Here is a 22960-nt window from a genome sequence, read left to right as displayed (position 1 = left end):
ACAGTGACTTGAACCACCTCCACCAGACTAGACCACCCATGACCATTTCAAAGGTACTTAAAGCACTTAAGAGCGGCCTACAGTTAGTAAGGTGGCTGGCAAAGGGATATTGTTAGTCACCCTCTCTTTTCTTCAACTGTTTAGTGGGATCACTCCTGTCTCTAAAGTTTGCTCTACTATTAGAAAAAGCATTTTCTAATCGTTCATAGAAAAATAAGAAAAGAGCTGCAGTTTTTAAGAAGTTGAAACAAAACTCACTGATCATTTATTTCAACCTTGTCAGTGTAAATGAAGAAATAAGAGGCCCAGAGCCTAAATGGCTCAGGCGACCCCCTTTCTAAAGGGAATCTGCAAAGAAGAGAAACTATTCTTTAGACATGCCTGGAAGAGGCATAAATTGATTATAGCATAAATCTGGTATGACATCAAAGGATTAACAAGAGAACCTCAAAAAACAAACACTGCCTTGTTTTTACATCAGTTTCCTTTATATGTTGCTCTTAGACACTCTGGAACTGCCTCAAGATCTGAGGCTACTTTAGCAAATGTAGTAGCTTTAATACCGAAGACATTGTAAAGTTGTCTTCTTTTCTCTTTGCCCCATAGCTAGGTCTATAGACCTTCTCCAGCCACCTCAACACCTAGTGTCCACAAGACCCCCTAGATTCTCCCATTAATAACTCCTGCCAGTTACTTTGTCCATGTGCTTATATCCACAAATGCCTTTAAGAACAGAAGCATCAGGCAAGGATTTGATAGGTCTCCATCCGTTTTTGCGCACACCTGTGACTTCGAGTCCTCTTTCCATGCCAACTGTGCCTAAAAATATGTTCACTCACTACCAGATCCTTTTTCCACAGGTCCCCCATCTGTCTTTACAAATGTATCTAGTTACTGTATTTTGTCATCTACTTCCCCATTCTTCCACTAAAATTAGTTTTATTTCAGAAAATGACATCGAAATGGAGGAACAAACATCTGCTACATCTCTTATGTGGAAGGTTAAAGAAACATCTTCCTTACGAAGAAACTAAACACATGGTTTATTATTAAATGGATTCTTCCTGTAATATCAGCCACTCTTAGCCCAAAACAAGCATTCTTATAAGACTTAAATGAATACTATTTCCCCTCATCATTATTTCAAAACAAAGTTATTAAACACACTAAAGAGTTTTCATTCAGTCAGTGGTCATTAAATATATATTATATTCCTGGTCAACTCTAATTAAATATCTTATTAAAATTAATAGATAGGTGTTAAGAGAATTTTCCCATCTTACCAATGTTCCATAAATACTGCTATGCCAATCCGGTTCCAAAATCATGTACACAAGAAGCAATTCTATGCAACAGATGTTCTCTCTGGTCCCTACCTATGCATTCATCATTTTCTTGAATAAAAGAATCTGATTAACTATTGTTTGCACTGTTGATAGAGAACAACCAAATTCAACACCTTTCATAGGAGACTGCGGTACCATACTCATGGAGAGGCTTATTTTAAAATTCTTGTTAAACAGAAATGTTGCAAATAAGCGGTATTTCCTGAGTACTCATTACGTTCAAACACCAACTCAGGAGAAGTTAGGAAAAAACTTTAAGTAAATAAGGACAAGAAGCTTGGACAAGGAGTAGAGAAAGAGACGTACTGCCAGATTAGAATAGCATCTCAGCTTGAAGAGGGAGTAGCAAATCCAAAGTTAACTTAATTCTCAGGGATCCAGAAAGGAAAACAGCTTTGCTTACTTCTTTCTGGAGTTACAACTAGAAACTTGATCGCGTGGTTTACACAGACCTTCTTAATGGTCCCCCAGCCCTTACCTCTTTATGAATGTCTGATACTTTCAAACTCTACCCCCTGGGTTGCTGCTTTTCTTTCGTTCACATCTTTGTTTTTTTTTTTAATTTTTTTTTTTTCAACGTTTATTTATTTTTGGGACAGAGAGAGAGACAGAGCATGAACGGGGGAGGGGCAGAGAGAGAGGGAGACACAGAATTGGAAGCAGGCTCCAGGCTCTGAGCCATCAGCCCAGAGCCTGACGCAGGGCTCGAACTCACGGACCGCGAGATCGTGACCTGGCTGAAGTTGGACGCTTAACCGACTGCGCCACCCAGGAGCCCCACATCTTTGTTTTTTTAAAGGATCAACTAAGCAATTAGAGGGATGCTCTAAGAATCAGACAGTCCAAAATGTCTAGCACCGGAAGAAAGCACCGCCTTAGTATACATGAAAATGCCCATTTACACCATACATTTCATAGCTTATGTTCCCGTATCATTAAAAGTGCCTCCTACTGCCCTCAAGAACTCTTCTGTTATGGAAGACTTACAACACAGTTCTTCTCTTTTCCTTAATACAACAATAAACCTGAATGTCCGGTTTTTTAATAAAGAAAATACTTAAAGAACTCTAAAAAAATCAAGATAAAGTACGTACCTTCCCTTCTTTCATGACGCCGATCATGAGACTGTGAAGCTCGTTCATGGTCATGCCTCCCTTTCTCTCGCATTGGAGAGCGATGTCTTGGGGGACTTTGCTTTCTCTGAGGAGAAGACAGAGAATGTGAAGGGTAAGGAGAAGCAGAGCGTCGTAAAGGTGGAGTTATTGTCCTCTGATATGATGGCGAAGGAGTCCTTTTTCGACGAGGAGAAGGAGAATGTCTTTGAATAGATGATCCTGACTGTGAGGAAGATGAGTGATGTCTAGAAGACAGAGGAGAATGATGCTGTCCTACCGGGGAAGTAGACCTGTAAAAAAAAAGCAACAATGAAGAACCTGAATGTTAAAGATAAAAGTGTGAACCATAATTCCAGGATAAATTTCAATTCACAGTGCTGTACAATACTAACTTTTTTTTCTAAATGTTTATTTACTTTTGAGAGAGAGAGAGAGAGACAGAGTGCGAATGGAGGAGGGGCAGAGACAGAAAGAGATGCAGAATCCGAAGCAGGTTCCAGGCTCTGAGCTGTCAGCACAGAGCCTGACGCGGGGCTCGAACCCACAGACCGTGAGATCATGACCTGGGCCGAAGTCGTACGCTTAACCGACTGAGCCACCCAGGCGCTCCTAATTTAATTTTTTAAGATCTGATTTTAAGTCAGCCCAAGGCAACAGTTGTAGATGAGATATGCACTGCCTTGCTCCCAAGCTTTGGCTCTAAGGTCCACTTCCTTTTCCAGGTAACATTGTCCCTGAGCACAGGTAGGGAGAACACTACCCTCACTTACAGTATGGAATTCACTCTTATCAGAGATCATCTCTGACAGTGTGAGTAGGTACTTGGAGGGAGGAAACCAGAAAAAGCTGAAGAGAATACCCACTAGAAGATCTAGACAGAAAGTGGCTGTGAAAGGCTGGTAATTCAAGGCTGCAGGGAAAAGGAAAAGTTATCACTGGCTAAGCCAAACCTAGCCTGCACAGCCTGGGTTGACATTTAGGATGGGGAAAGAATGCTACAGTGAAGGAAAGGACATACTGTCCATACTGTCTGTATCTTAAATAGCCAATGTTCACTCTTAGCCAGCACAGATTAAGTTCATGAGTCTTGGTTTATCTAAGGCTTCTTCTATGCCCTTCAAATCTTCTTTCACTGATGTCAGAGAAACAACTTATAACCTCACAAAGCACATATGAATCACTCCTACAATGTGTTATGTCCTGGGCCCTGTCTACAATGAATATGCAAAATGTGTGTGTGATGGAAAGCTGGAACACATACATTTGTGCAATAACTAAAAAGAAATGTCTAAAAAATAACAGAGACCACATAACCCAGATGAGTATATTCCTCAAAACAATCATTCTGAAGACTAGATGTTTGTTCCAAAAGATTCTAGAGTCCTGGTCAAAGTGTTTTAGATTTACATTCAGTGTCTATGATAGAGATGTTTTTAGCATCTACAGTCCTAACCCAGGGTTTCTCACTCTTGGCAGTACTGACCTTTTGTATTCGGTAATTCTTTGTAGTGGGGAGGGGGGGTGTCCTGTACATCACAGGATGTCAGCAGCACCCCAGACTTCTACCCACCGGACGCCAGCAACACCTCCCTCTTACCCCCATTCATAACAATCGAAAATTACCCCAGACATTGCCAAATGTTCCCAGGGAGGCAAAACCACCCCTCATTGAGAGCTGCTGCCCTTAACTACGCTGTTTATCAATGATGCCTTAGCAGACCTTTTATCAATAAAAGCTTCAAATACATAAAATATATGTTACTGACTCAGGAAAGTGATCCAGTATATTGGAAAGAATTTTGCAGAACAAGGATTTCAGCAAGTACACAAAAATACCTTTTGGATTAATAACTGACTAAAAAAAGTCAGCTAACTACAACATGCTGCTCTACTTGGGAAGTAGACATTCACCTAAATATTCCTGTTATCAGCAATTCCACTAAGCCTTCATGTCTTTCATAAAAATTATTTCCTCTTCTTAAAAAAAAAAAATAAGCCATAAGCCACTGTAATTTAACCGACTCTTAACAGAAATGTTTTTACTTATAGGTATGAGTAGAAATGCTCACAGAGTCTTACCCAAATTTGGAAAACCATCTATCATCAATGGACATTCAAATGCATCTTAGTCAACAGAAAAATACTGCAAGATTGAGAATCAGAATGGTTCTTGTTTGGTGCTTTCCAATTTCAATTTCATCAGGTTCTAGTCAATTTGGAAATATCTAAATTGACAAAATAAAAAATGTGGCTCTTCAATGAACTGAGATTTTGGTTAATTTTACTTATGGAGTATACTAAAAATTGTTTCAAGAATGTCTGCAATACCTCTTGGTAATTAGTTCACAGAACTTAAAAAATGAGAGTTCATAATATCACTGAAAAAACATAATACAGTCTAATCACATTTCTATTCAAATTTGGTGCTGACAGGATGGAAGTTTTAAAAAACTTCAGTTCAAGCTTGGGATAATCACCCTACCAAATTAAGGTCAGAGCACCAACGTGCTATCAAGTTGTGGTTTCAGCATTTTTCTGTTTACCTAGCCTTCAAGAAAAAAAAAAAAAAAATAAGAAAACTGTTGGTTTAATTTAACAGCATCTGTTATGGACTGAATGTTTGTGTCCCCCCAATTTCCACAAGTCCCCGATGTGATAGTACTTGAAGGTGAGGGTCTTTGGGAATAATTGGTTTAGATGAGATCCTATGGGTGGGGCTCCCATTTTGAGATTAGTGTCCTTACAAGCAAAGGAAGAGAACAGAGCTCACTCTCTCTCCCCTCCCTGTGAAGACACAGTGAGAAGACAGCTATCTATGAAGTGAGCCTCTCCCCAGGGATCTCATCTGTCAGAACCTTAACCTTGGACTTCCCAGCCTCTACACCTGTGAGACATGAATATCTGTTTAGTTTAAGCTACTCAGTCTATGGCATTTTGTTATAACAGCCCAAGTTGGCTAAGACAGCATCTTTATATCTTCCTGTTATTATTCTTTTAAAAGTCTGATAACTAAAGAATAGTGAAAAGAGAGGGTCTGTTACCAAAACAATATGGGTCAAATTACGGATGCCAGCCTAACTGGACCTGGGCCTATGTTCATTCTGCATATAGAAAATGTGTGAGTCTAAGAAATAAAACTGTCTTTGAAACCTGATGAAAATTATTAGTACTTTGGCTTTTAAACTACTGCAGAGATATATTAAAATACATTTCTACTTAGACGAGCAGTAATTTTAGATTAACTAGTCTTAGGCTCTGGAACTGGATTGTTTCTCACCTGAGGGAGAAAAAAGAGGGGATATTTGAAGCTCAAATAAAGAAAAAAGAAGAGTTTGTTGCATGAAGAGAAGCTATATACCTTAAAACAGAAAACCGCACACTGTTGGCAAAAGTACTGTGATTTATAGCATACAGGGAAAGCCAATCTTTAGTCTGACTTAATTCTAATAAAAAAAGTTTTTAATGCTGATATAATTAAGACACAATATGAGATGAGAATATTTAGGGTATATTTCACTTGGGGAAAAATGTGAAAGATTATGAAGTTAAAAAAAATGTCTCTCATTCAAGATACTATATTTTACCTACAAACCAATATGTTTACCCTGCACTTTCTTAACATTACTAATACCACTTTTTCCTACAATGATGGTTTCTATTCCTCCAATATGAAAATATGCTTTCATAATGTAACAGTTATAACTCACCCTTTAAAATCATCATGCAAAAAGTATACTTAAAAAAACCCCACAAATGGACTATGAACACTATCAAAATCTGCTTCCTGTGGTAAAATACAATATAACACGATACGGATTTCACACATAGAAATATTTAAGCTGTTTTATTTTACATAAGAAACATATCCTTATATAAAATAGTCATTTTAATTCACTGAGCAAATATTAAGTGAGCACCTTCTATGCTCCAAGCATTATTTTTGGCACTAAGAATACAGAGGCAAAGAAGGCAGACAAAACCACTCACATAATAATAATAATAATAATACCAACAATAACCGCAGGTAACACATATATTGCTGTGTACATGACACCGTTTTAAGTACTCTCCATATAATAACTCATTTCCTGTTAATGACAACACCCCTAAAATAAGAGAGCCAGTGGACTGAAAACCAGTCTGTCCTAACTATATGGTCTAGAAGTAGACCACCGCCAAGAAAGCAAAGCAATTTCAGCTCGTTAATGCAACAAAGTTCGTAAAACAGGGTAATGAAACAGAAACTGTTAGGTCCAAAAAATAAAATAAATGTGAGGCAGACAACTTTAGGTTGCTTGGAAGGAAAGGGCCTTGACTGAGAAGGTGAAATCTGAACCAAGAGCTGAAAATCTGGGGACAGAACTTGCCTTGCATAGGGTTCAGCAACAACAAAGAAGGCAGGCAAGAGATATCACCAGACATGAGAAAAACAGAAAGACAAGGGTAACTTCAACTTATGAGTGGAGAGTTACATGAGAGAAGATCAGATGATGTGAAGTCATCCAGGTCATGGTAAAAGTCTGGATTTTATTCTCAGCATGAAGAAAATCCCTGAAGAGATTTAGGCAGGGAAGTGTCATTCAAAATCTGGCAAGATCTCAAAGGATAAAAATCATTATGAACATCTCAACAGATGCAGAAAAGGCACTGACAAAATCCAACATTCATTTATGATAAAAATTCTCAACAAAGTGGCTTTTGAAGGAACATACCTCAACATAACAAAAGCCATCTAGGACAAACCCACAATTAACATCATATCCAATGGTGAAAAACAGAGCTTTTCCTCTAAGATCAGGAACAAGACAAGGATGTCCACTCTCACCGCTATTATTCAACATGGCACTGGAAGTCCTAGCCACACCAATCAGACAAGAAAAAGAAATAAAAGACATCCAAATTGGTAAGGAAGAAATTAAACTGTCACTATTTGCAGATGACATGATACTATAAGGAGAAAACCCTGAAGTCTCCACCAAAACACTATTAGAATACATGAATTCAGTAAAGTTGCAGGGTGAAAAACTACTACACAGAAATTGATTGCATTTCTACACAATAATGACAAAGTAGCAAAGTGATATTAAGAAAACCATTCCATTTACAATTGCACCAAAAAACAATCAAATACCTAGGAATAAACTTAAACAAGGAGGTGAAAGACCCGTACTCTGAAAACTATAAAACTGATGAAAGAAATTGAAAATAACAAATGGAAAGACCTACTATGCTCATTGAGTGGAAGAATTAATATTGTTCAAAAGGCAATCTACAGATTCCATGTAATTCCTATCAAAATACCAACAGCATTTTTCACTGAACTAGAACACATAATCCTAAAATTTGTATGGAACCACAAAAGACCCTGAATAGCCAAAGAAATCTTGAGGAAAAAAAAAACAAAACAAAGCTGGAGGTATCACAATTCCAGATTTCAAGATATACTACAAAACTATAGTGATCAAAACAGTATTGGTACTGGCACAAAAACAGACACATAGTTCAGTGGAACAGGACAGAGAGCCCAGAAATAAGCCCATGTTTACGTGGTCAATTAGTTTATGACAAAAGAGAAAAGATTAAATGGGGAAATGGAGTAAATGGTGCTGGAAAACTGAACAGCTACATGCAAAAGAATGAAACTGGACCCTTTCTTCCACCATACATGAAAATAAACTCAAAATGGATTAAAGACCTGAAACCATAAAACCTCTAGAAAAAAACATAGGCAGTAATTTTTTGACATATAAGATATGTACCCGCAGATAAGGCGGGTACAGTTTTTAGTTCACTAAGTCATGTGATTGAGCAAATCTGTGTCAGGCTCTTGAACAAGATTCTGAAAAATTCTATTATCGACTCTTGATTACAGCTCAGGTCATGATCTCATGGTTCATAGTTCAAGCCCTGAGTCAGACTCAGTGCTGATGCTGTAGAACCTGCTTGGGATTCTCTGTCTCCTTCTCTCTCTGCCCCTCCCCTGCTCACTCTTCAATCTCTCTCAAAATAAGCATTTAAAAAAAATTCTTAAGCGATTTAAATGATAAATCTAGGTTTTAATAACATTGAAGGATGTGTTGATTTAAGGATTATCTTAACAGTCTTTATTCTTTTTTTTTTTTTTTTTTTTTTTTTTTTTAAATTTTTTTTTCAACGTTTATTTATTTTTGGGACAGAGAGAGACAGAGCATGAATGGGGGAGGGGCAGAGAGAGAGGGAGACACAGAATCGGAAACAGGCTCCAGGCTCTGAGCCATCAGCCCAGAGCCTGACGCGGGGCTCGAACTCCCGGACCGCGAGATCGTGACCTGGCTGAAGTCGGACGCTTAACCGACTGCGCCACCCAGGCGCCCCAACAGTCTTTATTCTTAAGTTGAGGCTTCTGAAATTTCTTCATCGCAAAATGCAAAATTGAAATTGACCCAGAATTATGAGTACTCAGATTAGGGTTACTTGTTTTATGTAGAATTGGTTAGTTTGCTTGAATCAAATCTGTTTTACAAGTACATTATATATTTATGAGAAGATCTCTTTCAAAAGCTTCCCACAGACAAAAGTATTCTCCTCTTTTTGTAGATTGTTGACTTAAAAACGTTTCCCCTTGCAGGGAGTATTTATCACCTGCTGCAAAGGGACAGCAAACTCTAGGTTTAAAACAAGTCCTCACACAGAAGCATTTTATCTATCCATCTGATGTAATTATTTAGACAGGTAAAATCTTGCTAGATTTTTTTTTTTTTTTATTGAAGGATACTTGACACATAATGTTAATTTAGCTTCATGTGTACAGCACAGTGATTCATCTGCTCTGTACAGTATGCTGGGCTCACAAGCGTAGCTACCATCTGTCACCATACAGCGCTATTTCAATACCATTGACTGTGGCCCTTATGTTGTACCTTTTATCCTTGTGACTTATTTATTCCATAACTGGAAGCTTGTATCTCCCACTCCCTTTCACCCAGTTTGTCCATCTCCTCACTCCTCTTCCCTCTGACACCATCGGTTTGTCCTCTTGAATTTATGGGTCTGTTTCTACTTTTTGTTTCTTTATTCGTTTGTTTTCTTTTTAGGTTCCACACGTAAGTGAAATTAGGTGGTATTCATCTTTTTCGGTCTGACGTGTTGTGTAGCATAATACCTTTCAGGTCCATCCATGTTGTTGCCAATGGCAAGATCTCATTCTTTTTTATGGCTGAGTCCTATTCCATTGCACATATATACCACATCTTCTTTATCTGTTTATCTATTGATGAACAGTTAGGCTGCTTCCATATCTTGGCTATTGTAACTAATGCTCTAGTTAACATAGGGGTGCATATAACTTTTCAAATTCGTGGTTTTGTTTTCTTTAGGTAAATACCCAGTAATGAAATTACTGCATCATATGGTTTTTCTGTTTTTAATTTGGGGCACGGGGGGGACCTCCATAGTGCTTTTCCGAGTGACTCCACCAGTTTACATTCCCTATCAGCAGTGCACGAGGGTTCCTTTTTGTCCACATCCTCGCTAACACTTGTTATTTTCTTGTGTTTTTGATTTCTAGCCATTCTGACAGTTGTAAGGTCATTGTCTCATTGTGGTTTTGAGTTGCATTTCTCTGATGATTAGTAATGTTGAGCATCTTTTCATGTGTCTGTTGGCCAGCTGTATACCTTCTTTGGAAAAATGTCTCTTCAAGTCCTCTTCCCGTTTTTAATTGCAATTACTTGGTGTTCTTTTGGTGTTGAGTTATATACACTCTTTATACATTTTAGGTAATAACCCCTTACAGGATATATCATTTGCTACAAGTATCTTCTCCCATTCAGTAAGTTGCCTTTTTGTTTTGATGGTTCCTTCGCTATACAAAAGCTTTTTGTTTTGGTATAGTCCCAGTAGTTTATCTTTGCTATTGTTTCCCTTCCCTGAGGAGACATATCTAGGAAAATGTTAAGGCAGATGTCTCCATTTGAATGAAGGCAACTGGCTCCTATCCTCTACCTGCTGGAGCAAGTTAAAGTTATCACTTTCTCCTGGGATGGGATGGGATGGGGTGGTGAGGTGATGAGGGAGTAAATCAGACTACAGTAAGAAACAGCAAGCAATCCAGTCTTGGGAAGGAGGAAGGTAAAGAAAAGTCCTCAAGGCTCTGGACTCGTTTCTCAGACATAACATCTAAGCTCAGGCCAGCAAAATGGGTAACCAAGTAAGGGAGATTCTTGAAATCCTTGCCACTGTCCTGAAAGTCCTATCCAGTCACAGGTCATTTCACTGTCAGTGAAAAAAACTACCACCAGATGCCACCAAACCACAGCCAGACTGGGATAGATTTTGCTGGTGCAGCTGGGTGCCTTTCATTAACCCCACTATGCAGCCCCACATTTTTACTCGATTGAATATCTGGCCTCCATTTACCATGGTATACACTTCTGACTGGACCAATTATTGGAACCTTCCCAACTACCTCCTGTTCCTGAAAACCTCTCTGAAACTGCTTGAGAACAACTTCCCTCTCAAGTCTCTAATTTCACCAAGTATGTTGGACAAAAGACAGAAGTACAATTTGTATGGACATAAACACCATTCTAGATTTCGTAACTCTCTAATGAGCTCAACAAATTTTCCCAATATCCCATCTACGAAAGCCCAAAACTGGATCAATTGGACCAAAAATTGTGAAATTGCTATTTTCCCCCTAATGTGACTGCGTTATTTTGATATTTATAAAACCCTTTCATTTTGGGGGCACCTGGCTAGCTCAGTCAGTAGAGCATGCGACTCTTGATATCAGGATGGTGAGAGTTCAAGCCCCAAGCTGGGCACAGAGCTTACTTAAAAAAAATAAATAAAACTAATTTTTAACACAAGTCTACATAAATTTAGTGCATTATAGAATTATATTCAGCTATATTACATATTTCTTTAAGTGCCTTAATTTTGTATCTCTAGCCTAAATCACATTCATATGAAGACACTTTTTAGGTCTATACACAGGGTTGAATCAAATGCAGAAAAAAAAATGCCTCAAATAAACAATTCCTAACCTGACTACAAAGGTTCCATTTTAATATTAAAAAGTGTTTATATCCTTCATGATTACCTGTGCTAATATCCCTTAATTGGGAAAATGTTATAAAAGATATTTAAATCATCAATACTTCTAAGTTTTATATTTTAAAATTATACTATTCTCCTTTTTTTCTTTTAGGTGTGATACTGGTGTACTGATTATATATTTTTAAGTGTACTGATCTTTTGGAGATATATTCTACAATATAGACAGATGAAGTAGTAAGATGTTTGGGATTTGCTTCAAAATAATATTGGATGGAGGAGGAGGTATATAGGGGTATAGATGAAACAAGATGGACATGAAGGGATCATTATATGATTCTATGTTTTTCTGTGTGAAATGTACATTAGTACAGTACAGTTAGTACAGTAACGTTAGTGTAGTATTTTTCCATCCTCTATATATAGCCAAGCAACATTAGTGCACATTTACTCAAGAAACTATAATTCAGAGGCATCTGGGTGGCTCAGCTGGTTAAGTGTCCAGTTTTGTCTCAGCTTGTAATCTTGTGATCTGTGAGTTCGAGCCCCGTGTCGGGCTCTGTGTTGACACCTCAGAGCCTGGAGTCTACTTCAGATTCTGTCTCCCTCTCTCTGCCCCTCCCCCTCTTGTTCTCTCTCTCTCTCTCTCTCTCTCTCTCTCTCTCTCTCAAAAATAAACATTAAAATTAAAAAACAACAACTATACTTCAGTCTATAGAAAATGCTCAGTGAACAAATGGACTATTCCCTATCCTATGGCTCATGGCCACAGGATGAGATGTGCCAGTCCAGACCATGGTATCTCTACATGAATAGTAAATACTGAATAAATCCAGTAAATAACATTCTTTGTCAAAGGTCTGAAACATTTTGATTTAATTATTTTGATAAATGTGTGCAATCACTGAAAGGGGAAATAAGATTGTCAATTTGATGATAATCTGCTTATTCTACTAAACTGAAGTCAAAGCCAACAAGTTTTGAATGATGAGATCTGTCTTTGAAATCTGGGGAAGACTCATCATGCAAGCATTTGTATTATCAAAAAGTAGACTTCTATATTCAGGTAATTATAATGAAGTGTTGTTTTTTTTTAAGTGATTAGCTACATTCTTCTCATTTAACACAAAATTCTGCATCCTACAACTTGATTAAGACATATTACTATCCATCAATAAAACCATATTTAACCAAATGTCCAGCAGAACGGGCTATATACAATTGCTAGCTAAGTCCTCTGGTTAACTACTAATCTAAAAAGTTTGTCCTTGTTTAAGCCTTTGTTCTTAAAGTACACTAATAATTTGGTTCACTCTCCTTATTCAGCAATGTATACAGAATATGGATTTTCACTGATGAAAAGTATTACAAGCCCAGTGAAACATCATTGTAAATATCCACTTTAGGATTATCTAGATGTTACAGGTTAGGAATATTCATACTCACAAAATATTCCCTTCACAAGTGATTTTCTGACTAAATATGTAATTTGAACATAATTTTTCTGTGTACTACACCTCTTCTAAAACAAATTACAGAATAAAAATGATTTAGTTGAATTCCAGGTAATCAAGATGTTACCATCTTCTGTACAGAGCAGGTCACAGAAAGTTTATTTTACAAAAATGTAATGGGAAATTGCTACATTTTTCTAAAAGTAGAGTAATAAAACCTGGAAGGCTTTTTTTTTTTTTTTTTTTTTTTTTTGGATAAACAAGTGGTATTCAGGTTTTAGTCGATGTTGCATAAATAAATCATAGTTGAGTAAAGTCTACCTGTCAAATGGGAAGACACTGATTAGAAACATTCTTCTAAAACCATGGCCTCCAAACTATTCTCTTCAAAACATGACAGAATATAGTGCTATTCAAATTAACAAATATTCTGGGAAGGGAGTATATTCTTAACACGGTTGACATGGCTAATGAAGGTGCGGGGGGAAGATACTCAAATCCTCAAGTGCCAGATGAGTGGCAAAGAGAGGGGGAAAATCATGAATTTTTCTGGGAGGAATAGGTACTTTCCCTCTCGCCAAAACACACGCCAGTAAAATTATACCCACAAATCAAGAAATGTGCAGATTCCCTAAAATCTACCAATGGATCTCAGGTTAGGAGCCCTTGATGTAGAAGGCTGTGGACTTCAGACGAGACCCGGAAGACAGGGAGAAGGACTTAAGTCATAGGACCATATGGTCTTGTTGCACCACCTGTCCCACACATACGCATACTCTTCTAGTAACTAAGTAGGGAACCATCCTTAAGAAATGTAAGCAATCCCCTACACCCAGTAGGCCTTCCAAGTTCTACCTGGAAAAATAAAAAATGTCCATACTCAGAGAAATGTTATTTTCTATACATGTGATTACTATATTACTTCTACCTGTAGAAACAAAACTTCTGAGAACATTTTTGTTCACTGCTCCATCACCAACTTTTAGAACAATACCTACCCCTATACCCAATAACTGAATAAATAAATCAGCATACTTTCACTTAAGCACAACACATCCTGATAACCAGAATATTCCGAATAAGCTCATTACAAGATCTAAGTTAATTTAAAACAATGTTTTTTATGTTTTTATTTTACTTTTGAGAGAGAGAGAGAGAGAGAGAGCGCGAGCGAGTGGGGGAGGGGCAGACAGGGAGAGAGACAGAATCTGAAGCAGGCTCCAGGCTCAGAGCTGTCAGTGCAGAGCCAGATGTGGGGCTTGAACTCACGGAATGTGAGATCATGACCTGTGCAAAAATCAGATCCCCAACCGACTGAGCCACCCAGGCGCCCCCATCTACATTAATTTTAAAGGGCAATTTTCTCCAAAAGGAATTTAGACGCTAACCTTTAATTACATACCCCACCAATCTGAAAGCATGACAAAGATTCTTAATACAATATTTCATTTGAGAATAAGTTCTCTTTTCACAGTAATGGAGATACATTAAAATAATAGATCCACCTCAAAAAAGACCCCTGTAAATTAAACGAACTCCTCCTAAATCAAAATGGCCCTTCTCAACTTTGCAATATATGGCTTCGGAACTCCAACGCAATTCAGGTACCCACTAAAGCAGTACCCACTCTGCTGCCTTGTTTCTTTAGATAAACAAAATAAACCAAGTTAAGATTTTTCTATACACTAAGTAACAGGTAAGTCCTACATATACCTTGTTGCTCCTGGTGGAGACAGCCACCAGAAACACTGGAAAATGAAAAATCAACCTGTGTAGTACACAGTTTCTCATAATACAAAATATGTTACCATTTCAATGGTGAAGTACCAGGGACATACGTTAAAAATCATGTCTCAGAGATTTCTGGGTCAAAATAACAAAATTAGAATACCAAGAACCATTAAAGAATAAAGACTTCTTTTTTCAAGGTTATTTGGGACTTTTTTTTTTAATTTTAGTTTATTATTTATTTTGAGAGAGAGCTCTGTCAGCACAGAGCCTAAGGTGGGGCTTCAACTCCCGAACTTTGAGATCATGACCTGAGCCGAAGTCAAGAGTCGGATGCTTAACCGACTGAGCCACCCAGATGCCCCAAAAGACTTCTTAAAATGTAAATGAGCAAGAATATTTAACACGATATTCGGTCGTGTTATTTAACACGATATTAAATATATATATTTAACACGATATTAGGTCCTAGCAACAGTTCACAGGGTCATTCTGGTTCTTCTAAGTCAAGTCACCATAATGGGAGAGAAAAAAATCGACTCATCTAAGTACGACAAGATGATCTCTTATCAAGACAAGGAAAGGACTAAGCTTATCACCAAAATCTATTTTTTGGGAAAAGACTGGGTTTTGTTGAACTTATAAGGCTAAGTTAACTGCTTACTAGGTAGGTAATTTATCCCGAATAATATTACAAATATCAGTTCACAGAGCACCCCAGATAAAGTGTCAGGTAATGCTGCTTTTAAAACTCTAATAATCTTGCTACTTAATTAAGAAGAATGGTACTTAAAAACAATGAACAGAAATGGCATCGCATGAATGTAGCAGAGACTGCAACCAGCTATCCCAATCCATTCTCTCCTTGCTCTTTAGTAAACCCAATTTTATTTGGGTCAGCCATATGCTCAGCTAAAGGATTACATTTCTTTCTTTCTTTTTTTTTTTTTTTGTTTAAAGGATTACATTTCTAAGACACCCTCCTCTCTAGATGTAGCCATGAAACTAAATTCTGGCCAATTAAGATGTAACAGGAAATAGTGTGTGGGACTTCCAGGAAAATTAAGGCTTTCTTCCCTTCATTTTTTCTCCTGCCTAGAATATGGATGGAAAGCCTAAGTCATCAGCAGTCACATTAGATCATGGGATAACCCTGAAAAAGGAAGCATGCAAAAGGAAGACAGCTACTACCCTGGATCCCCAATGACTTGGTGGAACGAGCAGTGTTATCGGTCTTGGACTGCCTTCCTCTGAATTTCTTTAAATGAGAAAATAAATTCCAATGTATGTAGTTAATGTTCCCAAACTTTGATGAACATTACAATCACCCAATGAGCTTTTAAAAATCTAGACATCAAGGCAGCTCCCCATACTAATTAGATGGGAAAATCTGGGGATTGAAATCAGGTATTAATACTTCTCGATAGACTTCAAGTTCGGACACTATGGCTTTAGGTACTTAAGTCCCCCGCCCCCATATTAAGCCCTTATTACTAACAGCTGATTCTAAATAGGATCGTGCATAAGCATCAGGGGGAAAAAAAAAAAAAGGATATCTTTATGGCTACATTTTTAGGTGAAAACCTGCAAATGGAAAGGTATTTTTAAATATCACTACATTGTAATTTACCATTAAAGTAGGAAGACACAGTGTATTTATTAAGTACTTTGCTTATTTTTTAAAGCATTATCTCATTTCATCCTCACCTCAACCCTATGAGGCTATATCAGGCATGTTTAACAGTTGAAGAAAGAGAGGCTCAGAGAAAACAACTTATTCAGCGTCTCACATCATGTAACTGGCAGAGCCAAGATACAAGATCCTATTTGTGTAATTTCAAGGCTGGTGCATTCTCCAACATGCTGTAACTCAAGAAGAAAAGAGACTGAGAGCCCTCTAAAGAGTTACATTTTTTTTCTTGAGGAAATATTAATTTCATGAAAGGACAAATTTGAAAACTAATTTAAAAAATGAATAGGGGGAAAGCATCCCAATTAAATCTGTAAGCATTTTTATGAGCCACAAAAATATTACCTTCAATTTTTACAAAAAAACAATTTGCTCCCAAGTAACATTATATAAATGAATTTTAAAAATCAAGCATTCCTTATTTTTCAGTTTTGTAAACAGATCTTTAAGAAGTACCTTCATTAGAGGGAAAACTGACTGATGAGAAAGAATTTATTAAAAAACATACAATCTAAATTAACTAATGCAGTGACTTAACTAAATTCTGACACAGTTATTAAGTTTAAAATGCACAGATTTTCAGAAGGGTCTCAGCTCTTTCACTGGCTGGCTCTTTTATGTAATTCCATTTACACCAAAAAGTTAATGTTGATTAAGTGACAGAGGAACAATAAGGAAACAGAGGGTTTGAACAACACTATGTAGGTCAACTGGACCTCACAGACATATGAACCCTGCACCCAACTGTAGTAGAATATGCATTCCTCTCAAGTGTACATGGAACATTCTCCAGGACAAACCATGTTTCAGGCCATGAAACAAGCCTTAACAAATTCAAGACTGAAATCATACAAAGTATTTCTTCTTATCACAAGGGAGAAAAATAGAACTCAAGTTTTACAAAGTGAAAACCTGAAAATAGAAAGGCATTTTAATATATTATCATACTGCAATTTATTATTAAAGTAGGAAAATAAAGAGTATATTTATTGAGTACTTTGCTTATGTTTTAAGAGTTATGTTAGGGGCGCCTGGGTGGCGCAGTCGGTTAAGCGTCCGACTTCAGCCAGGTCACGATCTCGCGGTTCGTGAGTTCGAGCCCCGCGTCGGGCTCTGGGCTGATGGCTCAGAGCCTGGAGCCTGTTTCCGATTCTGTGTCTCCCTCTCTCTCTGCCCCTCCCCCGTTCATGCTCTGTCTCTCTCTGTCCCAAAAATAAATAAACGTTGAAAAAAAAAAAAATTTAAAAGAAAAAAAAAAAAAAAAAAAAAAAAAGAGTTATGTTATTTAATCCTCAAATATAAGGAAATTACACAACAGACTCTTAATCAATGAGTCAAAGATGTCACAAATGAAATTAGAAAACACCTTGGAAGAAATGAAAATGAAAACACAACATACCCAAACTTACGAGATGCAGCTAAAGCAGTGCTAAAAAGAATTTCATAGATAAATGTATACATTAAAAATAAGAAAGATCTCAAATTAACAACCTAATTTGACACCTCAAAAAACTACAAAAAGAATAAACTAAATTCAAAGCTGGCAGAAGGAAGAAAATAATGAAGATTAGAGCAAAGATCAAAATAGAGAACAGAAAAACAATAGAAATAATCAACAAAACTAAGCTGGATTTTTAAAAAGATTTGATAAATCCTTAGCTAGATCAAGAAAAAAAAGAAGACTCAAATAACTAAAATCAGGAAAGTGGGGTCAATACAACTGATGCCACAGAAATAAAAAAAGATAATAAGACAATACTATGAAAAACTGTACATCCACAAATTCCAATAACCTAGAAATAATAGATAAATTCCTAGACACACAACCTACCTAGACTGACTCATTTAATAAACGGTAAATCTGAACAAACCAATAATGAGTAAGGAGATTAAATCAGTAATCTAAAACTTCCCCCCAAAGATAAACCCTGACCACATGGCTTCACTGAAGAATTCTATCAACATTTAAAGGAGTAACACTAGTCCTCTGGAATTCTTCCAAAAATACTAAAGAGGAGGGAATACTTCCAAGCTTATTCTATGAGGCCCTGATAGCAAAGCCAGATAAAAACCCTACAAGAAAACTACAGACCATTATTTCTGATGAATAATGATGTAAAACTCTTCATCAAAGTACTAGCAAATAGAATTGAATAACACATTAAAAGGATTACACACCATGACCAAGGGGGATTAGTTCCTGGAATGCAAGAATGGTTCAACATAGGGCAATCAATCAATATACTATGTACCACGTAACAGAATTAAGGAATCACATGATCGTCTCAATAAGTATAGAAAAAAGATTTGACAAAATTCAACACTTCTTCATGGTAAAAACATTTAACAAACTAAGAACAGAAAAACACAATCTCAACTTAACAAAGCAATTTATGAAAAGTCCAGAGCAAACATCATATTCAATGGTGAAGGACTGAAAACTTTTCTTCTAAGACTGGGAACAAGGACGCCCACTCTCATTTCTTTTCAACATGGTATTAGAAGGTCTAGCCAGAGCAAATAGGCAAGAAAAAGAAATGAAAGGCAACCAAACTACAAAGGAAGAAGTAAAACTGTCTCCATTCTAAGATGGCAGGATCTTATACGTAGAAATGCCTACGGGTTATGTGCATGTGTGCATGCACTCACGTGCACTGTTAGAACTAATAAATTCAGTCAAATCGCAGGACACAAAATCAACACACAAAAACCAGTTGTTTCTATACACTAACAATGAACAATCTGAAAAAGAAATTATGAAAACAATTCCATTTACAGTAGCATAAAAAAAGAATATAACACTTTAGGAATAAATCTAACCAAGCAGTTGAAAACCTTGTACACTGAAAACTACAAAACATCGTTGAAATAAATTCAAGAAAACACAAATAAGTGGAAAGATGCTCACAGACTGAAAGGCTTAAAACTGTTAAGATGTCCTTACTCTCCAAAGCGTCCTACAGATTTGACACAATCGCAATCAAAATCCCAATGGCATTCTTCATAGAAATATAAAAATTCATCCCAAAATTGATATAGAATTCCAAGGGACATGTAAATAAGTCAAAATAATTTTCAAATAGAAGAACAAAGTGAGAGGACTCATATTTCCTGATTTTAAAATGTATTCGAAAGCTAAGCCATCAAAACAGTGTGGTACTGGCATAAAGACAGACTAGTGAAATACTACAGAGGGCCCAGAAATAAATCCTTGCATATATGATCAAATGATCTCTAACAAGGGGGCCAAGACCACTCAATGGGGAAAAGACAGTCTTTTCAAAAAACAGTGCTGGGAAAATTGGCTATCTACATGCAAAAAAAAAAAAAAAAAAAAAATGAAGCTAGACCCTTATCTTTTTTTTTTTTTTTTTATGTTTTTATTTATTTTTGAGACAGAGAGAGACACAGCATGAGCGGGGGAGGGGCAGAGAGAGAGGGAGACACAGAATCTGAAGCAGGCTCCAGGCTCTGAACCGTCAGCACAGAGCCCGACGCAGGGCTTGAACTCACAGACTGTGAGATCATGACCTGAGCTGAAGTCGGATGCTTAACCGACTGAGCCACCCAGGCGCCCCAAAGCTGGACCCTTATCTCATGCTATGCACAAAAATTAACTCCAAAGGATTAAAAACCTAAGTGTAAGATGTAAAACTATAAAACTCCAACACAAAAGCATAACAGAAAATCTTTATAACATTGGATATGGCAATAACGTCTTGGCAATGACACCAAAAGTATAGGCAACAAGAACAAAAAGAGACAAATGGGACCACAACAAGCATAAAACTTTTGGTGCATCAAAAGACATTATCAAAAGAGTGAAAATGCAACCTATAAACAGGAGAAAATACTCATAAATCATATATCTGGTAAGAGGTTAATATCCAGAATAGATAATAGATTCCTAAAACTTAAGAACAAAAATCAATAGCTCAATTAAAAATTGGGTAGAGAATTAAATAGACATTATTTCAAAGATGATATACTCATGGTCAACAAATATGTGAAAAGATGCTCAACATCACTAATCATCAGTGAAATGTCAAATCAAAACCACAATGAGGGGGCGCCTGGGTGGCGCAGTCGGTTAAGCGTCCGACTTCAGCCAGGTCACGATCTCGCGGTCCGGGAGTTCGAGCCCCGCGTCGGGCTCTGGGCTGATGGCTCAGAGCCTGGAGCCTGTTTCCGATTCTGTGTCTCCTTCTCTCTCTGCCCCTCCCCCGTTCATGCTCTGTCTCTCTCTGTCCCCCAAAAAATAAATAAACGTTGAAAAAAAAAAAAAAATTTTTAATAAAAAAAAAAAACCACAATGAGGTATCACCTCACATCTATTAGGATGGCTACTGTCCAAAAAACAAAAAATAATAAATGTTGGTGAAGATGTGGAAAAACTCAAACGCTTGTACACTGTTGGTGGGGTTGTAAAATGGGGCAACGGGTATGGAAAACAGTATGAAATTTCCTCAAAAAATTAAAAACAGAACTATCATACGATTTAGCAATTCAACTTTGGAGTACATATCCAAAGAATCAAAAGAAGGGTCTTGAAGAGATATTTACAGTCAAGAGGGGGAAGTTGCCCACCTGTCCAACAGAGAATTGGATATACAGGCAATGGGATATTCAGCTTTAAAAGGCGAGGCAATCCCGTCACATGCTACAACATGGATGAAGCTTAAAGACATCATGCTAAGTGAAATAAGTTAGTCACAAAAAACCAAAGTGAGTCCATTTACATGAGGTATCTAAAGCAGTCAAATTCATAAAGACAGAAAATAGAATGAATGGTGGTTACTAGGGGCTGGGGACCTGGGGGTTAGAGGGGAACGGGAGTCATTTAAATGGGTATTCAGATGAATTTCAGATGCACAAGATGAAACGTTCTGGAGATCTGTTTCATAACAATGTGAATACACTCAACATTACTAAACTGTATACTTAAAAATGGTTAAGATTGAAAATTTTATTATTTCATGATCATAAAAAAAAATGTTTAAGGTACCGTTTACTGAATTATCCCTAACTCAATATGGGAATTATTAAGTACACATACACAGAGTTTTAAAACACGGAAAAAAATCTATTACACTAATGCCTAAAAAGCTTACGAAAAGTATTTTAGATTCTACAAAAGAGTGCCGAAAACATACAATCCTACGTACCTTGGCTTGTCTCTTTTTTCTCTTTGTCTTTCAAAATCTCGTCCTCTGTCCTTTCCGTCTCTTGGTTTTTCTTCTATCCTGTCTTTTACTTTATACTTTTCTTTATATTTTTTCCCCAGAACAATATCTTCCTGTAAAGGAGGGGGTGGACTAGGCGTTCGAGGTCCTTTCTTTTTACTCTGGTTGCCTTTTGAATTCCTGAAGGTGACACAAAGCTATCATTAGAGGTCCAATTACTTTTGGGAGGTCAAATGGGTATTTTTTCATTTTAAAAATGGTAGCATTCCTTCCAATGCCTTGCCTTTTACTATCTTACGCAATAGTAATCAATATCCAGAAAAAAAGCAACACACAGAAATGAGCGAATAATTTACTGGCCGCTTACATAATTTTAAAGGGTAGGTTTCTGAGAAAGATAGAGGTGGAATAGGAAGATTCTTTCCAACAAAAGAAATGACACAGGACAACTTCATGAACTTTTTTTTTTTTAGCTTATATAGAAAGATAGATGAAGAAAATAAAAATCATGTATAATTCCACTACCCAAGGATAACCCTTGTTAACAACTTGGATATATGCCCACACTTTTTCTATGTCTCTTTCCCCCTCCCCCAATCTTTTTACAACGTTTTCTAAAATTTTTTGTACTAAACACAGCATGGGGATCTTTCTACAACAAAAAATAGATGTAATAATTTTTATAAATTGTATTGAATTTCATCAAATAGATACGCTCCATAACTAAACAGTTTCAGATTGGTAAGTTTTTAGGTGGCCTCCATGTTTTATTATAAGGAACAGAAAATTATATCATCTATAAATGAAATCCTAAACATTGTTAATAAACATTCATTTAAATCTTTGAGTTGAGAAATATTTCTCAACTCTAAGGTTACAAAAACAGTCCTCTAATTTTTGGGAATTCTGTCTTTTACTCTTAATCTACCTAAAAGTGATTTTTGGGTGTAGAATATTCTCTTTAATTTAGCACTTTAAATAATTTTATCCAAATGGTGTGACTTTGACCCTTTTGTATCCAAAGTTATCTGTCTTTACCTCATACCTGCACAATAGTTTGACTGAATACAGTATTTTTGTATCACTATCCTTTTACCTCAGACCTCTATAAATATTGTTAGAATATCTTATAACATTTAGTGTTGTAGATGAAAAATGTAGAGTCCATTTTTTTTCCCTATGCATGTTACCCAGTTTTTCAGCTGGGATGATTATAATTCTTCCTTAGAAATTAAAATTTTCATGAAGATATATCTAGGTTTTCTTTTTTTAACCTCTTCCAGAACTCAGTGAACTATTTAAAAAAAAAATTTTTTTTAACGTTTATTCATTTTTGAGAAAGACAGAGCGCAAGAAGGGGAGGGGTAGAGAGGAAGACACAGAATCCGAAGCAGGCTCCAGGCTCTGA

At 36.8% G+C, this 22960-nt stretch overlaps 1 protein-coding gene across 11 annotated transcripts in view; it reads right to left on the bottom strand.

The window, feature by feature from the left end:
- ZC3H13 (zinc finger CCCH-type containing 13) overlaps positions 1–22960 on the bottom strand; it is a 96073-nt gene that overhangs the window by 35182 nt on the left and 37931 nt on the right. For 10 of the 11 annotated variants that reach the window (XM_047852879.1, XM_047852860.1, XM_047852890.1 and 7 more), the window contains 2 exons: positions 21535–21732; positions 2441–2751 (listed from right to left, as the gene is read on the bottom strand). In XM_047852879.1, the coding sequence (XP_047708835.1) occupies positions 2441–2751; positions 21535–21732 (509 nt within the window). Of the gene's footprint in view, positions 1–2440; positions 2752–4540; positions 4678–21534; positions 21733–22960 lie in introns of those variants that run through there. The other variant, XM_047852958.1, reaches the window with a different exon arrangement.

This window comes from Prionailurus viverrinus, chromosome A1 (assembly GCF_022837055.1).
Source record: "Prionailurus viverrinus isolate Anna chromosome A1, UM_Priviv_1.0, whole genome shotgun sequence".
Classification (NCBI taxonomy): Eukaryota; Metazoa; Chordata; class Mammalia; order Carnivora; family Felidae; genus Prionailurus; species Prionailurus viverrinus.
This window is presented reverse-complemented; position numbering and strand designations above follow the sequence as displayed.